The following is a 25,215-nucleotide window of genomic DNA, read 5'->3' as shown; positions in this document are numbered from 1 at the left end:
TGTGAGGGGCACTCTCGCACGTGCGTGTCATGTGTTACGTGTGTGAGTGTGCGTGGGGCACGCTCGCATGTGCGTGTCATGTGTTACGTGTGTGAGTGTGCGTGGGGCACGCTCGCACGTGCGTGTCATGTGTTACGTGTGTGAGTGTGAGTGGGGCACGCACGCATGTACATGTCATGTGTTACATGTGTGAGTGTGCGTGGGGCACGCTCGCATGTGCATGTCATGTGTTACATGTGTGAGTGTGCGTGGGGCACGCTCGCATGTGCGTGTCATGTGTTACGTGTGTGAGTGTGCATGGGGCACGCTCGCACGTGTGCTCGGACACACGTGTGCGCGTGTGAGTGTGTGTGGGGGTACGCTCGCACGTGTGTGTCATGTGTTACGTGTGTGAGTGTGCGTGGGGCACGCTCGCACGTGCATGTCATGTGTTACATGTGTGAGTGTGCGTGGGGCACGCTCACACGTGTGCTCGGACACACGTGTGTGCTTGTGTGTGTGTATGGGGCACGCTTGCACGTGCGTGTCATGTGTTACGTGTGTGAATCGGGCTGAACCGGATGGGAACCGGCGGTTCCACTCTAGAACCGAGCGGTTCGCGATTTTGGGTTGGAACCGGCACAGGCACTCGTATTTTCGAGTCGAACCGGACGAGTCCGGTTCGACTCGCCGTTTTTTAAAACACTGGTTTCAATTGAACCTAGAATTTTTTATTAAGGGCCAAAAACTAATTTTATTTTTTAAAAAATTAATTTTACCTCAAATTTGGGGTGTATATTCAATATTATAGGGCAAGTGCATCAAATAAAAATAACAAATATCTTAACTAAAAATATTTGACAAAATTACTCTTGAAACATTTTAAGCACTCTGAACAAACATTATTTTTTAGAACAACTTTCAGAAATATGTACAATAAAATTATTTACTTTTGATATAAAGAGGTTACATAATTATTGACCAGTAAATGTGAAATTAGGTGATTGTGAATGTTTCATTGATTGAGCACAAGGTCCAAAATAAGAAATTGCGAATGTTGTGATACACTTCAATATGTCGGATTTCATATCCAATGGCTAAAAGTGATTGTGGCCTCCTTGTACAAAAAGTGAACGGTCTTGTAGTTTATATTTCAAATTTGACCAAATTTAGTTCCAAATAATAGAGGACGTCACAATCTTTCTAACGGTTCAATAATCGCCTGACTCCAGCTTACGGTTTCAAAGTTATGGCATGGGAAAATTTGTTTAGAAAAATAATAGTTGAACCATTGTCTCATGCGGGCTGGACCGTATTTATACAATATGCGGTCAAGAGGTGTAAAGCATCCATCTTAAAGATGGGTGCAAATAGGTGGTCCATCTAAAAAACAATTGTAATTAACGGTCGAAATATTTTGTTAAAATAATTATTATTTCTAGTTTTCAATTATTATTATTTTTTATTCATGATCTCCATGTTAAAGATGATATATTATCTAAAAATGAGGATCAAATTATATTTAAAATATATATTTATTGCCAATCCCGCATTTCTACATGTGTGGGCTTGGCTGCATGCTAACCGCGTTCATAATAGTTTAGTCTTATGTGACACGAGGAGACTCGATTACATTTTCAGCCATATTTTCATCGGGCCGCACGAGTCTCTACGACCCACGCAAGTCCAATGGGCCCAAGGTCGGTTTGGACCTTCTAGAAACACTTCTTGAGGTGGTTTTAGTCAGGATAAGTCGAAAACATGACATTTTAACCTCTCTCCTAATTGGATTGGGGTTCAATTTCTAGATTCATAAATTTCAACTATACAGCTAGGCTAGGTCTATATTAATAGCCCCCAAAATCATTTGAAAAATCCTAAAAAAATATCCTAGAGCTTAGAAAATCCCAAAAAATTAGAAAAAATCCTAAAAATAACTAGAAAATTAAGAAAAACACCTTAAAAAATTTAAAAAAAATCCTAGAAAACTAGTGAATTAGAAAATTGGTCTAAAAATCCCCAAAAAACAACGGAAAAAAAACCTAAAACCGTTAGAAAAATAGAAAAAAAAATCCTAAAACCCCTAAAAAAATAGGAAAAACCTCTAGAAAATTGGAAAAAATTCGTAGAAAATATTAGGCTAGAGAACCTAAGCACATATGCTCTCTAAGTTTGCCTAAAATCAAAATACTAAGAATAAATTCTTTTAGACTCGAAACTTTAAAGCCATGCTTCAAGAAAGAAAGATAAGTCATCAAAAGGTGTACGTCAACCTGCGGTCCCGATACGAGCCCCAACTCCGAGTTTCTCGTATATTTGATCTTCCTTTCTCCTTTGTCTTTTTTTGTTTGTTTGTTTTATTCTTACTTTTTTGGTTAGTTCTTTATTTCTTAGTTTAAGTTTGAATTTAGCTTTTTAGTGATCACGAAGCGGAATTTACAGCTGGTGTTGCCAGTAAGTCTAGAAAAACATCAGATGTGCTACATTAGTGACAGTTCTAGATATATACTTTCAGTGGCCCCACTTCTCTATCAATCTCATCAAATGTTTACTCATTTTGCATGAAATTGAGTTGATCTTGCTCAAAGATGGGCACATATTCATGCATAAACTGTTGGTACGTGTGTGTGTCCATGGGGCCTTTAAACATACAATATTTCTCTTTCTTATAATTTAATGCTTATCACTAAAAAATGAAGGCTTCTTAGAGAGAGAAAGTGTTGTTATCTAACGGCTAGGAAGTTACCACCCACTTCCTAGGATTACATGGCCACGTTTTTTTAGAGATTTCAAGAGGAAGCCGAACATTGGAGAACGACCTCCTCCATCCCTCTTTAAGAAGGGTTGCATCCCTCTTTAAGAAGGGTTTTATGGTCATAGAGAGGGACACAAAAATTTACATAGTTCTCACAATTTGGTAAAAGCCTGATATTTACGATCGATAGTCTCAAGACACTGCCCTTAATAATAGGAGTGAGTCCATCTCTTCCCTCAAGTTTTTCAACATTGGTATCAGAGCAGGTTGTGGAAGCATGGTGGGCTCATAACCTACAGGTCCTAATTTTTTTTTTTTGTATTTTATATCTTATTTTTTCCTGAGTTTAATTTACAGTAACTTTGATATTGTGCTTTGTCATTCACGTATATCTCGCTGTAAATTTTTTCTAACCTTAAATTTAATAGTCTGAATTTATTTATTTTTATGAATTTCTCTCTCTTAATTTACTGCTCCTCATTTACGATTCAGTGTTTGTTTTTATTGGTATTGTTGGTTCTGGAATATTTTCTCATCGTAAATTCTTTTGCCATATTTTCTCCCTCTATATTGTCTTTGGCTTACGTGATTATAGCGTACTCGGATAAGTCATCTGTTTAATCTTTTGTAGATAACAGTCAAAGAGATTGAGGCGCTAGAAGTATCATCAAAAGAATAGAAAGAGAGACAGTCAAAGAGATAGAGGCGTTAGAAGTATCATCAAAAGAATAGAAAGAAAGAGAAAATAAGTTTAAGGTTGTTGCAGAAGAGTTATCGTGACTTAGCATATACCTCAATATTAGGTTCTCTCTATACCTTAGGCTCTCTCTCTAGAGTAGGAACAAGTTGTGTAGTTATTTTCTCTCTATATAAAATCAAGTTGCTAATATAGTACATACTTGAGCCCACTATCAAGTAACAGAAAATAAACAATTAATTCTTCTCTGTATTTTCTAATAAAATTAATGATAATAATAATAATAATAATAGTAATTTGTAAAGACTGTCCAAAAAAAAAATTTCTTCTACTCTATGCACGGTAGCTGACATCTTCTTTTTTCCATCTCTTTGCTGCTGAAAATTAGTACATATATATTTTTTTATTATTGAATCTTATTATACAATTAAATTTGTTTTTTAACTTTTAGGTATTATCTAAAAATTTAAAATGGTATCTAGGCTACTCATGTTAGAATTATCCAAACTTGAAAAACTCAATGGGACCAATTTTTTTATGTGGAAAAGAAAAATTGGATATATTCTTTTTCAAGATAGGGTAGATTATATCTTAGAAACATAATCACCAGTTTTAGAGCTTAATGTCAATGGTCAAGCCAGAAGGCGACTTGAAAAATAGTTAGAAGATGACAAAGTAGCTATGACTACTCTGTTGAGCTTTATGAAAGATGATTTAATTAGAGTATTTGAGGATTACACCACAACTCAAAGTATGATAGGTGCCCTATCTGAAAAGTATGAGACCACTTCTGAGACCCATGTACAATTATTGTTAGAAAAATTCAATTCTTGCTAGAAAAATACAATTATTGCAGAATGAAAGAAACGAACTCAGTGACCGAGCATGTCAATAAAGTGACAGTGCTCGCAAATGACCTTGCTATAGCTGGGAATCCAGTCCTCGATCGCATGCAAGTGTCCATTGTCTTTAACAGTCTCCCTCCATCTTGGGAGTTTGTTGTAATTGCATTGAACCATTATGCCCAAGGGATAACCATGTTAAATCTTCCCATGCATCTTACTATTGAAGCTGAGAGAAGAATGATGAAGAAATCAAATGAGCTCCACTTTCCCTAAAGTTCATCTTCTCAGATCCTCAAGAAACCTTTCAATTATCAGAAAAATAATAGGCATAAGGGAATGAGGATAAATTTTAAAAATCAAAAGAATAAAATTGAGAAGACCTGTTTTTATTGTATGGAAATTAGGCACATCAAGTTTAATTATCCTAAGTTGAAAAATAAAAATAGGAACCAAAATAACAACTCTATTCGAAATAATCATAATATGAGAAAATACTTGATCTGTATAGTCTTATAATTAATAGTTGCCGATCATAACCTGAGAAATTGGTGGGTCGACTCAACTTCCACTCGACATGTCTTGAGGACCAAGGATGGATTCACTGAATTGAAAGAGATTGCAGTCAGTAACCAGTAGATTTATATGGGAAATGACACCTACTGCGATGTACTAGGTGTTAGTACTTTCAAGCTGTGTTTACCAGGAAGAATAAATCTCTTATTAGCTGATACATTGTATGCGCCCAATATGAAGTGCAATTTGATTTCTATCCTAAGGCTAGATGACAAGGGTTATGAAAGAAGGTTCAGGTCTAATCGGGTTACCATTGGGAAGCATTATAAAGCTTTGGTGTACGGTACTAAAGTTGACAATTTGTACGGATTGAATATTAATGAAAGTTCATCATTTTTCGGGTTATATTGATGCTTCTTTTGATGCTTTTATGTGTATAGATGATCCATATTTATGGCACTTAAGATTAAGACATATAAATAAAGATAAAATGAATCAAATGGTTAAAAGAGGCTTGCTCCCCAATTTAGGAGAAATTGTGTTCAAAACATTCGAGCCATGTATTTATGGTAAATTAAATAAGAAGCATTTCCCTAAAGAGAAAAGGTCTAGTGAACTACTTAGTATTATTCACTCTGATATATGTGGCCCATTAAATGTAAAAATATATAGAGGTATGGAATATTTTATAACATTTATAAACGATTATTCACGTTATTGATATGTATACCTAATTAGTAAGAAATCAGATGCATTAGAAACATTTAAAGAATATAAAGTTGAGGTAGAAAATCGGTTAGGTAGACATATTAAACTTCATCGAATAGATAGGGGAGGTGAATATTGCTCCGCCTTATTTCTTGAATTTTGTAAGGAGCATGATATAATTCACCAAACAACTATGCCATATATACCAAAACAAACTGGTGTAGCTGAAAGGAGAAATAGAACTCTAATGGATATAGTTAGGTCTATGATGAGCCATTCAAATTTATCACCTAATTTTTGGGGTAAGGCTGTCAACACTGTAATATATATCATTAATCGTGTTCTAACTAAATCTATAGACTTGACCCCATATAAATTATGGACAGGTAGAAAACCTGATCTTATTATCTTTAAAGTTTAGGGTTCTTGGGCACATGTGCTTATACCACCACAAAATAGAGATAAATTACAAAGTAAAACTATAAAATTCTTTTTTATAGGCTATTCAGAAATTTCTAAAGGGAATAGATTCTATAACCATGATACTAGATCATTAGTAGAGAGTCGTGATGCTTATTTCTTAGAAAATATAGATGATAAAAATATTTTAAATAAGCCTATTGACTTACATAAAATTGATAAAGATAAGGGTATGAAAGAGCCTGTTTCTCAGACTCCCTCTACATTTGGTGAGAATGATTCAATTGAATCAAATATACCATATAGGCCTAAAAGAACTAGAGCCCTACCTACGACTTTAGAAAATTTTTATGTATTTATGAATGAAGATAATTACTCTTCAATGAGTGATGATACAATAGATGAACCTCGTACCTACAGTGAAACTATTAACTCACATGACTCAGCTAAGTGGACTCAAGCCATGGATGATGAATTTGATTCTATTAAAAGAAATCAAGTCTGGGAGTCGGTTGACCTCCCTAAAGATAGAAAAGTTATTAGTTGCAAATGGATCCTAAAGAAAAAACTTAATGCAAATGGATCCATTGATAAATATAAAGCTAGGTTGGTAGCTAAATGATTTACCCAAAAGGAGGGCATAAATTATGTAGAAATTATTCTCCAGTAGAAAAATTTTCATCTATTAGGATCATCCTTGCATTAGTTGCATATTATGATCTTGAATTATTTCAGATAGATGTCAAAACAGCTTTCTTAAATGGATAATTAAAAGAATATATATACAATGAAACAACCAGAAGGATATGTAATTAAAGGCCAAGAAGACAAAGTATATAAACTTAAGAAATCTTTATATAGTCTAAAACAATCTTCTAGGCAATGGTACTTTACTTTTCATAATGCAATAACTGAAATTGGTTATATAGCCAATCGGTTAGACCATTGTGTATATGTCTGAAATAGTGGGAGCAATTTTGTTATATTGTCACTATATGTGAATGATATTTTGATAGCCGGTAATGATATTTGCATGATTAACCATATCAAATCATGGTTAAGTTCCCAATTTGAGATGAAATATATAGGAGAAGCCTCATATGTATTGGGCATTAAGATAACAAGAGATAGAAGTTCAAGACTTCTATGTTTATCTCAAGAAAATTATTTAGAAAGTGTTTTAAAGATATTTAAAATGGAAAATGCAAACCCATAGATACACATGTTTGTAAAGGCTTGAAATTATCAAAGAAAATGTGTCCATTAAATAATAGTGACAAAGTTGAAATGGAAAGAATTTCATATGCTTAAGCTGTATGATGCATAAATTATATCATGATGTGTACAAGACCTGATTTGAGTCATGCATATAGTTTTGTAAGTAGATTTCAAAGTAATCCTGGGATGGCTCATTGGCAAACTGTAAAAAAGATACTCAGATATATTCAGAAAACTAAAAATTACAAGTTATGCTTCCAAGTTGACAACTTAGAGGTTACTGGGTACTCTGATGCAGATTTTGCAGGAGATTTAGATGATATAAATCAACCTTAGGAATTGCATTCATCTTTGGAGGTGGATGTGTTTCTAGGTCTAATGAGAAACAAGGTTGTGTAGCTCGGTATATTATGGCAGCCGAGTATATTGCTTATAGCGTTACTACAACTTATGCCGTATGGATTAAATGCTTCATAAATGATTTGAAGCTAGATATAGCGGACGGACCTGTTAAAATTTTTTGTGATAATTAGGCTGTTATTTTATCAATTAGAAATGGAGCTTATAGTTCCAAGGGTAAGCACATTAAAATTGATTATCATTATATTTATGATATTATTGGAAAGAATGAAATAACTGTAAGTTATTTGCTATCTTCAGATATGATTGCTGATTATTTAACAAAGGGATTGAGTGCAGAAATATTATCAAAGCATGTAGGTTTGATGGGACTTAGAAATATTTAAGTCAGAATCTCTTAAATGAGATATTTTTTGATGTCTTGGTTATGAGAGGAAAAACCGCATTAGCGTGAAAAACCATGACATGATTTTGGATATTTTTTGTTATGAGATGTATAACCGCACTTGCGTGAAAGCCTCATGACAAAAATATGCACATAAATGTTAAATTCATTAAGTGGTAAAGCCTTTATGATATTTCAATATATCTGACCCTCAAGACCAAGTGGGAGATGTTGGTGCGTGTGTGTGGCCATGAAGCTTTTAAACGTGCAATATTTCTCTCTCTTATAATTTAATGCTTATCACTAAAAAATGGAAGCTTCTTAAAGAGAGAAAGTGTCGTTATCTAATGGCTAGAAAGTAACAACCCACTTCTCAAGATTACAGGACCATATTTTCTCAGAGATTCACTTCTTAGGATTACAGGACCAAGATTTCAGGAGGAAGCCAAACATTGGATAACGATCTCCTCCATCTCTTTTTAAGAAAGATTTCATGGTCATGGAGAGAGACACAAAAATTTACAGAGTTCTCACAGTTCTGATAAAAGCCTGATCTTTACTATCAATAGTCTCAAGACACTGCTCCTAATCCTAAGAGTGGGTTCATCTCTTACCTCAAGTTTTTATCTTTCTTACAAAGAAGTCATAATTGCTCCTAGCCATTTATCTTTCTTACAAGGAAGTCATAACTGCTCCTAGCCATTTATCTTTCTTATAAATAAGTTATAATTGCTCCTAGCCAGTAGATGTCAAATTTTTCTGAACTTTTAGCCCAATGAGTGACATACTCACAACTACGTGATTTGAAATCTAAAAAAACAAAAGTAATTTTGATCTCCTGAACAAGTCAAAACCTCTCTGCTCCAAAAATACAAGAGAAGTTATGAGCCTTAAATTCAACAACGAACTACTCAAAATTCCTCCCTCTCATGATGGGTGAAAGACGAACTTGACATAAAAGCAACTCAAGAGACAATTCACATCACCCCAATTGTTCACATGCAAGTGTAGTGACCTAAGTTTGGGGGCCTCCAATAATGATACTTTGACATGCTTTATTGAGATGCATCCCTTTAATATGTATGTAGGTATGGGTGCCGCCATTGAGAAAAGGCCATGAAAACATCGTGTCACAACTTTATTCATTTGTAAGTGCTTGGTGTACAGTGTTGCAAACCTGCATGGCCATATAAGCGTGAATAATTTGTTCAACCAAACAGGGAGACGCACATGGCACAGAGAAAGAATACTTAAAAGAGGGGAGTTCTTTTTTTTTCTTTATTCAGTTACTCTTGCAGACAAAACACATGTTATGTTTTTTAAATCCCAAATTATGAGGGTATAATATCTACTATTCACGGACTCATCATCATTATCACCACTAGATTTTTTTTTTTAATTATTTAAGATCACCTACATGAATCCTGATCTGTTGATCTACTCTATTAAGGACCCAGACCCTCGGTGAGGTGATAGGTTGTTATATTTTTTTCTTATTTCTTCTAACCATGTCTTTATACGATTGTCTTTTTTTACTTGAACCAACTCGCACTTTCTAGTAAGAATGATAATTGTCTAAAATGATATAATTTTGATATAATCTGATAAGGATTAACCTAATATATTGTAATGTCTTTCCATATTTGTACTAATGATAATTAGCTAGAAGTACGATCTTGATGACGATTAACATGATAAAGATTATCATAAGATATTCATGATAACATTACCATGATATATTGTAACCTTTTTCTGATAAGGATTAGTATGATATATTGGAACTTCTTTCCATATTCTACATATTTGATGTAATCAAATCGTCAATCAAGGATATTGGAACCTCTTTCCATATCTGTACAAATTTGATGTGATCAAACCTTTGATTAAGTCAATCAATGATAAGTATATAACTATTATAAATAGAACCAACATCCCTCTATATAGGGATGGAGAATTTTATAGAAATATTATGTCCTCTAAATTTTTTCATCCAGTATAGAGAGGCGACGTAAATCTACCTTATCTCATCTTATCACCTCTTAGATTGAATTATCCAATTCATCCTCATCTCACCTATCTTAGTAAAAATATGGATTATCATTAGTACAAATATGGAAAGAGGATTAACTAATGCTTTTGATAAGGATGAGGATGAATTGGACAATTTTGATAAGGATTCAAATGATAAGTACAAATATAGAGTATCATTAGTACAAATATGGATTTATTTACGAGGAAAGACCCATATATTGTGCTTTCAAGGGAGCATATTGTGCGATAAAAACTAATACTTCAAGATTTAACGTAGATTGTCCAATTTTTGAAGGACTAGATCTAAATGTTAACATAAATAATCATTTGGCAACTATTATACGATTCCAAAATATTTGACCAAACAAAAGTTCCTAAATAGATTTTTTGAGAAAGGAAGTAGACGCACAATATGCTCCCTTGAGAGCACAATATATAGGGAAGGTTGGGTATGCTCCCTTGAGAGCACAATATATAGGGAAGGTTGGGTGTTGGGGAATTTTCGAGAAAGAGAGAGAGAGAAGAGAGATAGGAGGCATCTTTTAAGTAGAGAACCCAGCTAGGAAGACCCAACGAACCTAGTTAAAGGAACCGAAAAAAGTTGGTGCAATTTTTCGAGCGAAAAGATTTCTTATTTACAGTGTTTTAAAAAATGCCGAGTCGAACCGGACTCGCCCTGTTTGACTCGAAAATCGTGAAAAGGGGATCAGATTGGCTAAGAAATTGGAAATCGTCTGGTTCTAGAGAGAACCGGACGATTCTACACAGTGACTCGCCGAGTCACTGTGCAGAATCGGCGAGTCCGTGAAGAACACGGGTTGCACAGTGTTCTTCAAGAGATTCTTTGAAATTTGTCATTTTTTGATCATTTTTCTTGTTTTTTTGGCATGTGATCTAATTTGCAGGCTGTAAACAGTTTTATTCAGCTTTTTCAAGGATTAAATGGTTGAAAATTTTGGTGTTTTTGGATCACGAAAAATTTGGTGTTTAGGGTTTCCGCCTTTTCTGAAAGTTTCATGCCAAATAGGGCATGAATCTTTCAAATTTTGTAGGTATTTTGATCTTAAAGCTGTGAATCAAAACCTTTTGTTACTAATTTGTGATAATCGTTGAGAAAAACAGAGTTTTTTGGAGATTGAAGGCTTCGGTTCACAAAATCAGGTAAGAAGTTTGGATTTTTTTTTTTTTTCGGCCATTTGATTTATTTCGCGGCATATTTTGAACATAATGAGTTCAATAATTAGGGTTTTTAATCTTTATTGTGTCTAGTATGATTTAAAATTTTCAATTTTACGTAATCTGGCCAATTACAACATGAAATTTGAGATGAACACTGAGATGTCTGCGGAACCAAAATTCCGCTGTTTTTTTTTTTTTTTCCGCCTTTTGATTTTGTTTTCATGATATATTAGAAATAATGTGTTAAAAATTTAGGGTTTTGATTCCTTATATTGTTGTTTATCAAAAAATATACTCAATTGGATGTAATTTATTCACTTAGAGGTCGATTTTTGAGTTAAAATCGCTTATGTAAAACGGCTTTGTGAAGAACATAATTTTTTTTTTTTTTATTTTTTATTTTATTTTTTATTTTGTAACCCATGATAGAATTTTTTGGAATCCATGATCGAATTTTTTGTAATCCATGATCGAAATGTTTGTTTTTTTTCTTGTAATCCATGATCAAATTTTATTTTTTATTTTTTATTTTTGTAACCCATGATAGAATTTTTTGTAATCCATGATCGAAATGTTTGTTTTTTTTTTTGTAATCCATGATCGAAATGTTTGTTTTTTTTTTTGTAATCCATGATCGAATTTTTTGTTTTTTGCTTTTTTTGTAACCCATGATAGAGTTTTTTGTAATCCATGATTGAATTTTTTGTAATCCATGATCGAATTGTTTTTTTCTTTTTTTGTAATCCACGATTGAATTTTTTTTTTTTTTTTGTAGTCCATGATCGAATTTTATGTAATCCATGATCGAATTTTTTGTAATCCATGATAGAATTTTCTGTAATCCATGATCGACTTTTTTGTAAATTTGTGATTTTTTTTTTTTAATCCATGATCAAATTTTTTTTTGTAATCCATGATAGAATTTTTTGAAAATTTATGATTTTTTTTTTTTAATCCATGATCGAATTTTTTTTTGTCATCCATGATAGAATTTTTTGAAAATTTGTGATTTTTTTTTTTTTAATCCATGATCAATTTTTTTGAAAATTTGTTAAATTTTTTTTTAATCCATATTATTCAAAGAGAAAATGAGAGAGATGATGATTCAGAGGCCACCCTATCCCGGCCATATTATTCACATATTGAGTCCCAACAACAACAGTGTAGGGATGAGCACGACAGTGCAGGTGAGCATGAAGGATGAACAATCTTCGGGGATTTTAAATTGGGAACACAACAAAACACTAACACTCAGGGATTTGGGAATAGTCAGACGCCTGCTAATATCGATGATTCGTTTTTAGATCGAATCAATGAATTGTTAAACGAATTCAATCAATGGCACCAGCGTGACCAAGAAGATCAATAACGTCGTCTATCATTTTATTTTTAGATCATATGTTACTAATTTTATGCTTATTGTAGTCCATGTATGTTGATATACTTATTCCATGATAATTATATGTTTATCCTTTTGTGTGATGTAAATTAAATGCTGAATGGCGGTTCATGCAGGGAAAGAACATATCAATATTCACATATTCATTCAAAGACATGAAAATTCTTAATGGAGTACCCTCATTTCTTATTGAATTCCTAAAAAACAATATTTATAATGAATTTTAATATTTTTTTCGGATTTTTTTAAGCTTTATTCTGACCGATTCACCCGATTCTTGATCTGGATCGCCGATTCGCTGAACCCGATCGGTTTTTTGGAAGCCCTATCCGGGTCACCGATCCTTTTTTTAAACCATTGCTTATTTCTATAGGAGTATACTATTTATTTATTAATTCATTCAAATAAAATACATGCTAAGGATACTTTTTATATCTCAAATTTTGAAGATGTAGTTTTTACGACCCATATAATAGTCTCATTAAAAAAAGAATCGAAATAAAAACTCTATGTTCTAGAAATGCCGCAAGATTTAATATAGACTATCCAAATTTTTTAAGAGCTAGATCTAAGTGTCATAGAACTCAAATTTCAAAATTTTCCTTTTAAAAATAATCACCTAATAACTTCTATATAATTTCCAAAATTTTAGACTAAAGAAATCAACTTAGCTAGGTATTTCAGCTGAGGGAGTAGATGCACAATGATCTCACGGGAGCACCATATACACGCCCACTTTTCAAAGGAGGATTATGGATTTTTTTATGTAATTGTTTTTACAAAGTTTCTGGAATGAATAGTAAATAAAAGAATTGGAAAGGGATTTTGGGATTGGTTTCATTTGGTAGGCCGGACGGATCTCCAAAACGCCCGGCGTTCCCCACAAGAAAGAGGAGAGAGAGAGAGAGCGAGTTACCTCACAAACCGGGATGCACGCAATTACAGCCGTTCGATCCTTGCCTCCTATCGCCCTCACCGTCGATGGTTCTTTATCCGCTATCATCTAAAGAGGTTGAGGGGGTGAGATCCCGTATTGCTCGTAAAATTACAGAGAGTGGGAGACGGGCCTTCTTCTAGAGAGAGAGAGAGAGAGAGAGACGGGGCTTCTTCTTCTTCTTATTTACTCCCTCTACATCACCGATGGCCATGGATTGCGCTTGAGGTAGGAGTCTTGGAATTCTATCCCCTTTATCTCTATGTATCAGACAAGAATATTTTCAATGCATTTAGATCTCTATTTCCATTGAGAAACCTCTCTAGGTCTTTGAAGCTTGAACAAACGCTGCATGTTAGGGTTTCCTGTGGTTATCGCTTGAATTTGCTTCCTTTGTCTCTATCGGCATGGATTTTGTTTGCCTCTCGTTCTATTTCACAGTAATGAATGATTAGGGCATGGTTTTGTTTCTGGTTTCTGAGTTTCTTTGTTTTGACAGGGACTATTTGTTCGTTTTCTAGGTTTTTTCATTTGGGCATCAGTTATTGATTGTGTAGTTGAGCTAGCCCTAGGTGAATTTTAGTTGCAGAGATGGCAGAAAATGGGGTTAAAGTTGAGGATATACATGTTTCCAATAGAGAAGATGTGGTGGTAAAGGAATTTCAGTTAAAACCAGGAGAGGCTAAAGATTCTGAAGGTGATGAGGTATTTGAGGAGGCCATGGAAGCCCAGCCTGATGATGGCCAATCACGCTCATTAGAACCTCATGGAGTTGCAGAGAATGGAGAGCGTGAAAAAAAAGATGATGCGTCTGAAGGTAATGGAGATGATAAAACAAAAGGAGATGATAGGTTTGATGTGAAAGATAACAAGAGAGCAGAAGTAGATGAAGTGTTTGGGGAGAACGGAGAGAAGGAAAATGAAGATGATGGTTTTGAAGAAAGCCATGAAAATAGAGAGAGGTTTTATGAAGCTATTGGCCTCTCGAAAGAGGAAAACAATGTAGAGGAACGTTCGGAAAGCAAAGAGGGGTCCAAACCATCTCTTGAAAATGGTCATATAGGACAAGCTGATATAGTTTCTTCAGATACAACCCTTTATGAAAATCATGCAAACAATGAACCAGTAGTAGAAGAAGCAGATGGAGGGAAACTAGCGGCTGAAATTACAGAACCCCTTGCGAAGAGTGCCATTCAAGATGCGCTGAAAGTTGATGTAAACCAAGATGGAATACCAGAGCTGAAAAATGGTAGTTTGCAATCTTTATGATTCTTTGCATTTGTCAAAGTTTGTCTTTTTAGTCTTTCCAAAGGTTTTCAGAGAAGAATCATTCATGTTGTTTGCCCCCACCCCCCCCAAAAAAAAAAAAAAACAATCATCATTCTTGTTTTATTTTTCAGGTGATGCAGATTTTGATCTCAATGAAGCGGAAGGAACTGATTTTGTTATTGGGAGTAATAACGACCCAGGGACACTAGGCCCCTCGCTCATTGATGTCAATGTTAAAGAGAAGGGTTCCCCTAGCACAGAAATGGATATTGATATTGATGAGGTTGATTATAAATGTGAAGATGTGAATATGGATAACATGATTATTGATGAGGCTAGCCTTTTGCCCGAGAGTGAAGCTCCTGCAAAAAATGCACATGAGTTTTCTCTTTTGGCTTCCTATGAAACCAGTGATATTCAAGAAGATACACAGGCTTTGCTGATTGAGGATGCCGGGGATATTCCAAGAGGAGATACTCAGGTTGCTCTGGACATGGAAACTGCTGATTGGTCTGGCATTTTACCTGAGAATGAAGGTCATGAACAGAGTACACATGAGTCTCCTCCTTTGGTTTCTCATGAAACCAGTGATATTCAAGAAGAAACACAGGGTTCTCAGGCTGAGGACATAGGGGATGTTACTGTTCCTAACTTAAATTCAGCGTCAGTTACTTCCCAATCAATGGGCACCGGTGAAGGTGACAGCATCTCTGCGATCGATAATGATGATGCCCAGGAATCCCATATCCCTGAGCCCACAATTGTCATACCAGTGGAGCTTGAGTCAAATAAAGCAGAGGCACAAGATGGGCCAATCACAAATAAATTGCTTGGCAAAGGATCTTCTTCCTCCACCAAATGGGATCAATTAGGCTCATCATCATCGTCATCATCATCAGATGATGATAATAATGAACATGATAGTATACAGTCAATGGCTGCTTCAAGAATCAGTGCACCAAGTCAATCTACTACGACTTCTACCCTGCCTCCTCCTCCTGCTCGGCCTGCTGGTCTTGGGTCCTCAGGCTCTCTATTGGAGCCTGCTCCTCGTACACAACAACAGTCTCGTGTCAATGGAAGTGCACCTCTTCGTCAGTCTCAGCTTGTTGAAGAGGTGGCAAATGGTGAAACAGATGAGAACAGTGAGACCCGGGAGAAGCTTCAAATGATTCGGGTAAAATTTTTACGTCTTGCTCATAGGCTTGGCCAAACTCCTCATAATTCAGTTGTGGCCCAGGTCCTCTATAGGCTTGGCCTTGCTGAACAACTAAGGAGGAGAAGGGACACTAATAGAGCTGGGGCTTTTAGCTTTGATACAGCTAGTGCTATGGCTGAGCAACTCGAGGCAGCGGGCCAAGAACCCCTTGATTTCTCTTGCACCATCATGGTGCTTGGAAAATCGGGTGTTGGTAAGAGTGCCACCATCAATTCTATCTTTGATGAAGTTAAGTTTAGCACCGATGCATTCGAGTTGGGTACCAAGAAGGTCCAGGATATTGTGGGAACAGTTCAAGGGATCAAGGTTAGGGTGATTGATACTCCGGGCCTTTTACCATCCTTTGCTGACCAGCGTCAAAATGAGAAAACCCTTCAATCTGTGAAGAGATTCATCAAAAAGACCCCTCCAGATATTGTTTTGTATCTCGATAGGTTGGACATGCAGAGCCGAGACTATGGGGATTTACCATTGCTTAGAACCATCACTGAAATTTTTGGCCCTGCAATTTGGTTCAATGCAATTGTTGTTTTAACCCATGCTGGCTCTGCACCACCTGATGGGCCAAATGGCTCTCCTTTGAGCTATGAAATGTTTGTTGCTCAACGCTCTCATGTGGTTCAGCAAGCCATTCGCCAAGCTGCTGGGGACATGAGGCTAATGAACCCTGTCTCTTTAGTTGAGAACCATTCTGCTTGTAGAACCAATAGAGCAGGGCAGAGGGTCTTGCCGAATGGCCAAGTTTGGAAACCCCAATTATTGCTTCTGTCCTTTGCATCTAAGATTCTTGCAGAAGCAAACACCCTTCTTAAATTACAAGATGTTCCAAATGAGAGGCCTTTTAGTGGTCGATCAAGGGTTCCACCTCTTCCTTTTCTTTTGTCGTCACTTCTTCAGTCAAGGCCACAACTAAGATTGCCTGAAGAGCAGTATAGTGATGAGGATGCTTTTGATGAGGACATCGATGAGTCATCTCATTCAGATGATGGTTCAGACTATGATAACCTACCTCCTTTCAAGCGTTTGACACAAAACCACTTGGCAAAATTCAGTAAAGAACAGAAAAAAGCTTATTATGAGGAGTTGGACTACAGAGAAAAGCTTTTCATAAAGAAGCAGTTGAAGGAGGAGAAGAAGAGGCGCAAAATATTGAAGAAAATGGCTTCTTCAGTCGAGGATTGGTCAAGTGAGTACAATGAAAGCACGGAAGAAGAAAGTAGCAGTGCTGAGTCGGTGCCTGTTACAATACCTGACGTGACTTTGCCTGCCTCTTTTGATTCTGATAACCCGACCCATCGATACAATTGTCTCGACCTTCCAAACCAGTGGCTTGTTAGGCCTGTTCTTGAGGTCCATGGTTGGGATCGTGATGTGGGTTATGAAGGCTTAAATGTGGAAAGGCTTTTTGTGGTCAAGAACAAAATCCCCATTTCGGTTTCTGGCCAAATTACAAAGGACAAGAAGGAGACTAATCTCCAGATGGAGTGTACTGGTTCTTTAAAGCATGGAGAAGGGAAATCTACCTCTCTTGGATTTGATGCGCAAACTGTGGGAAAGGAAGTTGCATATACATTGCGTAGTGACACGAGATTTGCTAATTTTAGGTACAATAAGACAGCCGCTGGGCTCTCTGTCGCACTCTTTGGTGATGCTATAACAGCTGGTGTGAAGCTAGAAGACAAACTTCTAGTTAAGAAATGGTTCACGGTGGTTATGACAGGGGGTGCCATGGTGGGGCGTGGTGATGTTGCTTATGGTGGTAGCTTGGAAGCAACTTTAAGAGATAAGGACTACCCTCTTGGTCGGTTTTTGTCAACTCTTGGGCTCTCTGTTATGGATTGGCATGGTGACCTTGCCATTGGTTGCAATTTGCAAACTCAGTTCCCTGTGGGAAGATGGTTCAACATGATTGCTCGTGGAAATTTAAACAATAGAGGAGCTGGGCAAGTCAGTATTCGATTGAATAGCTCAGAGCAACTTCAGATAGCCTTACTTGGCCTAATTCCGATTCTTAGAAACTTAATGAAAAATGGTTTTTTTGGTTTGAATCAGACAATGTAGTGAGTGGTGATGTTGTAATGTGAGAGGCAGCTTTTGCAGGAGTTTAGGCCCAATGATAAAAGGCATGTCTCCTTTGGTTTGCTGTGAATGTCAGTGAAAATAAGCTGCTGGTTTGAGTTTTTTACATTTGGTTGTGTTTTGCAATTTTGTTGTAGGTAGTTTTATGAAACCCTTTTCACAAACTGAACCTGTCAATTTTGTCCAGTACACTATGGTCAGGAACTGGGGGGTGAGGCTCCCTTTGTTCATTCACACTGTTAAGGACAATAAATTGCTTCTTGTCCATTTGAGACAATTCCATGATGAGTAGATTCAGCATGTGATTTGGTTGTGTAGGTTCTTGATTACTTGGTTATGGCTGTTGTAGGCATTTGGCAGTGAAATCTGGAAGTGTCATCCTTTCTATAGTTGAAGATGTAAATCGGATTTAGGGAGTTGTTTTATGTTATTTGATGTTCAAGAGTTCATGTAGAAAAAAGGAAAGCTTTGAGCTTGAAAAATATCTAGCAATGTCATCATAAAGTGCTAGGCATGATTACTGAGAAAATATGTTTTTTGTAAATTCCATAAAACATTGGCAATGTGCACCCTACTCTGTTGCCGATGAACAAGTTGTAGTGTGTAACACAGTGAATGTTCGTTTTACAATCTTTTGTCTGTTTTTCCTCCTTGTTACAATATCAACTGATGCTATTTCACAAGATGTTGTGGCCTAAAATATGGGACTGGCATACTAACAATAGGCATTGTTTTAAAGTGGATTGTGTTTCTTGTCAACTACATGCATATTTTATAAACACCGGGACGTTGTTAGTCGAGCCTAAATCGAAGAAAAATATGCTGCCGCATTCTCTTCTGTTCTTTTAGGCTGATCTGGATTTTTATACTTACATAATTTTTTTTTTTTTTGAAACTTTTTAATCATTACAGAAATTGTTTATAATGGGTAACAACAAAAGGAACTACTTGAATTAATGTAAAAAGAAACAACGAAGAAACTATTTGGGTTCACTTTCGTCTTTTACAAATGAAGAAGTAATTTGAGGTGGTCAGAGTGGCAGGTGCCAAAATGTGTCATGTAGAGGGTCATTCTCACCAGGTTGTAAATTGACATTCCAAAAACGCAACAAAAGAAGAAAGAAAGAATGGGTTTGAGCTCAACAAAGTTTTGCTGCTTGGGATGGTATTTGCATTAGTCTTGTGAGTTTCATGCTTGCTTGAATGCTGTTTTCTCTTTGATTCGTTACTGTTAACAAGATGTGCCTTCAGGAATATGGTTTTTCTTCCTTTTTACAGTATCAAGTATCAACTGATGCTTTCTTCGGAGGTTGTTGCGTAAATAGAAGACTGTCATGCTAACAAGGCATTGTTTTAAATTGGATTGTGTTTCTTGTCAACTACATATATATTTATAAACACCAGGATGATGTTAGTTAAGCCTATAGTGAAGAGAAATATTATGCCGTATTTTTTTCTGTTCTTCTAGATTTTTTATCATTACATAAATTGTTTACAATACATAACAACAAAAGGAACTACTTGAATTATTGTAAAAGTAAACAACAGAAGGAACTATTTGGGTTTACTATTTCTATGAATTCCTTTGGAAAGCAACCATTTCATTCTTTTTCATTTGCAAATGAAGAAATAATTATTTGAGGTGGTCAGGGTGGCGCATGCTGCCGTGTAGCACTGCGATAACCCCACTGCAGCACTGAGTTTAAGCGAGTTCATCTGTGACCTGGTTGGCCTCCCTCCAGATATACCTCCAAGAGATCTGCATATGCCTGCAAAGATCATGGATTTCGTCAAAAAGGTGCCATAGTCTCCTCGGAGTTTCTAAAGATTTTTCCTATTCCTGCCGGGTCGGGATTTCCAAACGACGAACCATTGAAGTTAAGCTTGGTAGCGTCCCTCTCTGGGGGCCTCCAGTGTGCTGAGCGTGGCACTTTCTCGGTCTATGACTGAGTATATTGGCCCAATTTGAGTGAAAATCTGAGGTGGGATGAAATTTAAAGTGTCTATGGTTGGTGGCCCAGGATATTACTGAGGCTCGAATAGCGTCCTTGATCTTGGGGGTTGGGGCAGAAAGGCCCGGAAAATTCTGTTATTGCGTTCCTTCTATACGTTCCAAATAGTCGCAGCCACAGTTGCTTCCAGAGCAGGGACCTGGATAAGGCCCAGGACAGGAAGGATGAAATGTTAAAAAGATGAGGCACACTCTCGGGTGTTACCCATTCCCATTGGAATAGGGAAAGAGTGTCGCTCCAAATTCTTAGCCTCCATGTTCTTTTTTGGATAAGTGGTCTCTGGCTTTTCTTGCTCTGATCATATATGCGTGTATTTCTTTATCTACACTTTTTTTTTGGGTCTTTATTTGAAGAACCCGGTTAGCATGAGGCCAAGCCCGCACATGTAGAATGCGGGCTTGGCAATAAATATATTTTTAAAATATAATTTGATCCTAATTTTTAGTGAATATATGGTCTTTAACATAGAGATCATGAATATGAAAAAATATATAAAGTTTGAAACTTCGAAATAATAATTGTATTAAGAAAACATTTGGACCGTTAGTTACAATTGTTTTTAAATAGACCACCTATTTGAAGATGGATGCTTTATACCTCTGGACCGCATATTGTACAAATGCGGTTCGGCCGCACGAAACAATTGTTCTTATTTGAATCTATTGTAGAATGACTTGACATTTGCATACGAGGACTTGACATGCATATTTACACGATTTTGTCCCTGTGTTTGGGTTTCAGCATTTATTTTCTTGTTCAAATACCAAGGAGATTTTCTTGTTCAAATACCAAGGAGATTAAAAAGTGTGAAGGAACTTGGCCGAGTCTGAGTCTCGGACTCGACCGAGTTACTCGGCCTCACCCTATGGGCAAGGTGAGTTTGTCCTGACTATGCTGTACACCTCTGATTGTATAGAATATATGGAATATTGTCTAATTTTATTCATAAATGTTTGAATGGCTTCTTGGTTTGCATTTTTACGGCCACCAAGCCTTATGGTCAAGATTCGACCCCGTTGAACGACCCTCTCATAGTTTTGCTCCTCCTAGGCTCCTTTTTTCTTTGAGGACATAGTCCTTTTAATATATAAACAATATGACATCCACTTAAATATGACGAAGCTTTAATGGTGTTTTGGCTAGCCTTAAGTGCTTTTTGTGCCTAATTCTTGAGGTGAGAGCCCCACAAAGTCCACCATTGCGTGGCCTCTTTTTTTATATCGTCTTTTATTTTATTTTTTTAATGGAGTTTACAGAAAAAACTGAAGATGCCATGGTTCGATCTCCTGACCTTGTGCAAAGGGGCCACGGCATCTAATCAAGATGACTCGTCAAGATAGCTGTTAGATTTCAGTATGTCATATAATATTTCGCCTATTTATTTTGTTTTTCTCTACTCGGGCTGGAGTCGGACGAGTTACTCAGTCTTGGATTATAATGTAGACGTCTATACTTGGTTTTAAATTATATCATTAACTAGCTAGTAATGAAATTGATTTTAGTTATGTAATTATCTTGGATCAATGATTGGTCCAACAAAATTTACTGATCAGACCTGTTGTGTTATATGAAGAGCAGGGCAATTATGCAGGCCCAACCTATGGTTAATTTATTTTGTTTTTGTCACAAGTTTGCTTTATGAGGATTGTTTCTGAGAAATGTATGTTCTTAGGGGTTGGGGGGGGGGGGGAGGGGGGGTGTGGTGTGTAGAGTTAAAGGCACATGCATTTTAAAACTGAAGGAGAAAAGGCAAAAAAAAAAGAAAAGAAACACTTATGTAGAAGAGTTTCAACTTGGTGCATATTCCATTAGGAACCTTTAATGATAACTTTATGCAGAAAGGAAATTGCACTAGTCATTATAATTGAAATAGCATCACTAGGGGTGTTGATGGCCTGCTCCTGTTTTGTATGGCATAATTACCATGCTTTTGCTACATGACTTTTTTTTGTTGAAAGTGTTAACCTTTAATAAAAGAGTGAAAGAGTACAAGTCACCTTGGCAATCCACAATAAAGGATGCCCAAGGGATGAGATGACCAAAACTAGAATCAAAATCGTCTTTAAAGAGGTTACAGTGAGACACAACAACCTAGAAAAACTGGTCGTTCCACCATACAAGGTCCGTAAAATAGAGTGAAAAACAAAAGCCCAAAAATCTTCTAGTCATTTGCCATTGCTGCTGCTTCTTTGGTGAGGGAGTCAGCTGCTTGGTTTCTTTCCCTCCATGTCTGCATCCACACGACAGACATATTCCTGCCAAGGTATTCAATCTTGTCAAACATGTGGTTCAGATGCCAAGGGGGGGAGGAGTACGGAAGATTCTGCACTCAAGAAATTGTATTATTGGAATCTCTCTCGACGAGGAGAGTGTAGGTCTAGGGGTTGGACGAGTTTGCGGCCTTCCAAAAGTGCCAGCACTTCTGCCTCCATAGAATTTGCATGGCCAATGTGTTTGGAGGCAATTGCCACAGTAGCACCGAGGTGGTCTCTGAGAATAGCTCCAATGACTGAAGGGCCGGGGTTTACGAGAGAACAGCCATCAAAGTTGAGCTTAAGCTTTCCCACAGGTGGAGGTTTCCATCTAGATGCTCGCTGCAAACGCAAGCGATGGAATTGAAGGACTCTGTTCCAGTCCTGGTTGAAGGCCGAGGAGGGAACACCTTCAAAGGATTGATGGTTGGTCGCCCAAAAGATGATTGTGGACTTTAAGTTTGTTGAATACTTTAGACCAAATTGAGAATTCCCCTTGGAAAATTCTGCTGTTGCGCTCTATCCAAAGTGCGCACAAGGCATCAGCCACTGTTGTTTTCCAAAGAAGGATCCCTTCTCTGTGCCAAGGGAAAGGTTGGATGGAAGATATGATGGAGGTCACTTTTGCAGGTAGCACCCATTGCACATTGAACAGTTTGAGGATAGCTCCCAAGAGATTGAAGGCCTATGGCAGTGTAGTATGAGGTGGTTGTTTGTTTCTTCTTCCGAGAGGCACATGAGACACCGATTTGGAATTGGGATTTCTCGTCTTTGTAGATGATCTACTGTTAGAACTCTCTGTGAGAGAGCTAGCCACATGAAAATCTTGATTTTTGGTGGGGCGAAAGATTTCCAACTTGGGCAGCTGTAGCATTAGGGGTGAGAGTGAAGGTTGGTGGACGAGAAAGGCTACGAAAGAAGAGGAAACCGAGAAATTCCCTGATGGTGAGGGACACCAAATGATGTGATCATACCCCGATGGTGCTAAGAAGAAGGCCTGAAGTTCTGCCGCTAGAGTAGCAAAACTCTATGTTTCTAGATCGTTGAGAGGCCTCCTGAAATGTGGCTTCCATGATCGAGAGACCCTGGTGGTAGCATTTCGTCAGCCACGGTTTCTCCCTGATCTCTGGCCAGAGAGAAGAGATCGGAAAATCTGTCCTTCAAAGGAGTTTGCCCTATCCACAAGTCTGACCAGAAGAGAATTCTATTTCCCAACCTCGGATGGAATCTAATATGAGACCAGAAGGCTGGAAAGGTTGAGCATATTGATCTCCACATGCCCGAGGACCTCTGGTTAGCCCTGCAGTTCGGTAGCCACGGAGAGTTTGGCAAATGATATTTATTTGTTAGGACGTCAATCCATAATTGGTTACTCAGGGTTGAGAGACGCCAACACCATTTTCCTAGTAGTGCCTTGTGTTGGATTCTGAGGTTCTTGATTCCCTAAGCCACCCCTATTTTTGGTCTGGTAGATTTTATCCCAGGCTATCAGATGGATTTTGTCATTGGAATCATCTATAGACCAGAAGAATCTTCTCATCAACTCTTCAATTCTAGAGCTCATAGCTATAGGAATATGAAAAATGGACATTTAGTAAACCGTTATGTTGGCAAGTGTTGCTTTTATCAGGGTGAGTCTTCTTCCTGGAGAGAGGAAGCAACCTTTCTCGCCGGCCAACCTGCGGTCCACTTTATCTAAAATATGGGAACAAAGGCTAAAGCGGGGTTTGCTATACAAAGTGGAAGCCCAAGGTATTTCGAGGGCAGTAACTCTACCCCACAACCCCAGCTGTAAGCAGAGGTTGAGAGTGTAGTGGGGTCCACCTTTACACACATCATTTTTGTTTTTTCAAAATTGACTTTGAAGCCTGTTGCAAGGTCAAAGCACATGAGAAATAAGAAGAGGTTATGAATTTCAGCGGGTGAGGCATTGCAAAAAACAATGTGTCGTCGGCATACTAGAGGTGGGATACCGTCGAAGCTCTAGGGCAGACCGAGAAGCCATGCAAGCGACCAGTAGAGTTTATTCTTGAAAGAGAGCAGTTGAAGACCTCGGGTGCGATTGCGACCTCAGGTGTGATTGAGAAGAGGAAGGGGGATAAAGGATCTCCTTGTCTGAGTCCTCTAGTTGAGGGGAATTAGCCTTTTGGGGTACCATTAATAAGGATGGAGAAGAAGGGGTGCGAGAAGCAAGCTTTCATCCAAGTATTCCATCTAGAACCGAAGACCATCCCAGACTGGGTTTCTTCGAGAATGCCCCAGTCTACATGGTCGTAAGCCCTCTCCCAATCGAGCTTAACGACAATGCCAGGGACCCCAGCTAAGTGTCTTGAATGTATGCATTCGTGGGCTACTAATGCCCCATCCAAGATCCGACGATCTTTAATGAAAGCACTTTGTGTGGGGGAGATTAATAGGGGAAGCACCTCTTTGAGATAGGAGGCTAGAACTTTTGCAAGGATTTTGTAGGTGGAATCGATCAAGCTAATAGGGCGGTAATCTTTGAGTTGAGAAGCATCTTCTATCTTGGGGATAAGTGATGAAAGTAGCATTCAAAGCCCTATGAAGGACCCTCCTAGAGTAGAATTCATTGAATAGGTTAAGGAAATATGGTCTAAAAGAGTCCCAAAACATTTTGAAAGGTGCAATATGATACCCATCAGGGCCAGGAGCTCTATCTGAGTCCAATTAGAGATGGCTGCTAAGATTTCTTGTCCAGAGAACGGCCTTTCTAGCCACAAGGCCTTGTATGTAGGGAGAGTCAAGAAATCGAGGTCACCCATTGGGGGCCGAGGAGATGGTGGGGCAGAGAAAAGGTTTTGAATGTAACCAAGGAATGGCTTGCTCAATCTGAGAAGGTCGGTCCAGATGATTATCCCCCACCAGAAGATGGGCAATGGTACTGTCTCTACTCTTACAATTGGCAATTTTGTGGAAGAAGCCGGTGTTGAGGTCCCCTGC

General features: G+C 37.5%; 1 protein-coding gene across 2 annotated transcripts; it reads left to right on the top strand.

Annotated features, from left to right (window-relative positions):
• Positions 1-13,521: 13,521 nt before the first annotated feature.
• Positions 13,522-18,290, top strand: TOC120 (translocon outer complex protein 120). Of its 2 annotated transcripts, none has more exons than XM_020671805.2 (3): positions 13,522-13,651; positions 13,945-14,672; positions 14,824-18,290. In XM_020671805.2, exons 2-3 carry the CDS (start codon positions 14,015-14,017, stop codon positions 17,970-17,972), a joined length of 3,807 nt encoding a protein of 1,268 aa, XP_020527464.1. In that variant the 5' UTR covers positions 13,522-13,651; positions 13,945-14,014; the 3' UTR covers positions 17,973-18,290. The 2 variants fall into 2 exon arrangements, with proteins under 2 accessions (XP_020527464.1, XP_006851927.2); XM_006851865.4 differs by having other exon boundaries at positions 13,923-14,672.
• Positions 18,291-25,215: the final 6,925 nt, after the last annotated feature.

This window comes from Amborella trichopoda, chromosome 9, assembly GCF_054954075.1.
Source record: "Amborella trichopoda isolate Santa Cruz 75 chromosome 9, AtrichopodaSantaCruz75HAP2 v2.0, whole genome shotgun sequence".
NCBI lineage: Eukaryota > Viridiplantae > Streptophyta > Magnoliopsida > Amborellales > Amborellaceae > Amborella > Amborella trichopoda.
This window is presented reverse-complemented; position numbering and strand designations above follow the sequence as displayed.

Bases quoted from the DNA above. Each gene is read 5' to 3' on its own strand.
- TOC120 (XM_020671805.2), top strand. From the start codon at position 14,015: ATGGCAGAAAATGGGGTTAAAGTTGAGGATATACATGTTTCCAATAGA. The intron at 14,673-14,823 runs GTAGTTTGCAAT...TTTATTTTTCAG, and splicing joins AATACCAGAGCTGAAAAATG to GTGATGCAGATTTTGATCTC.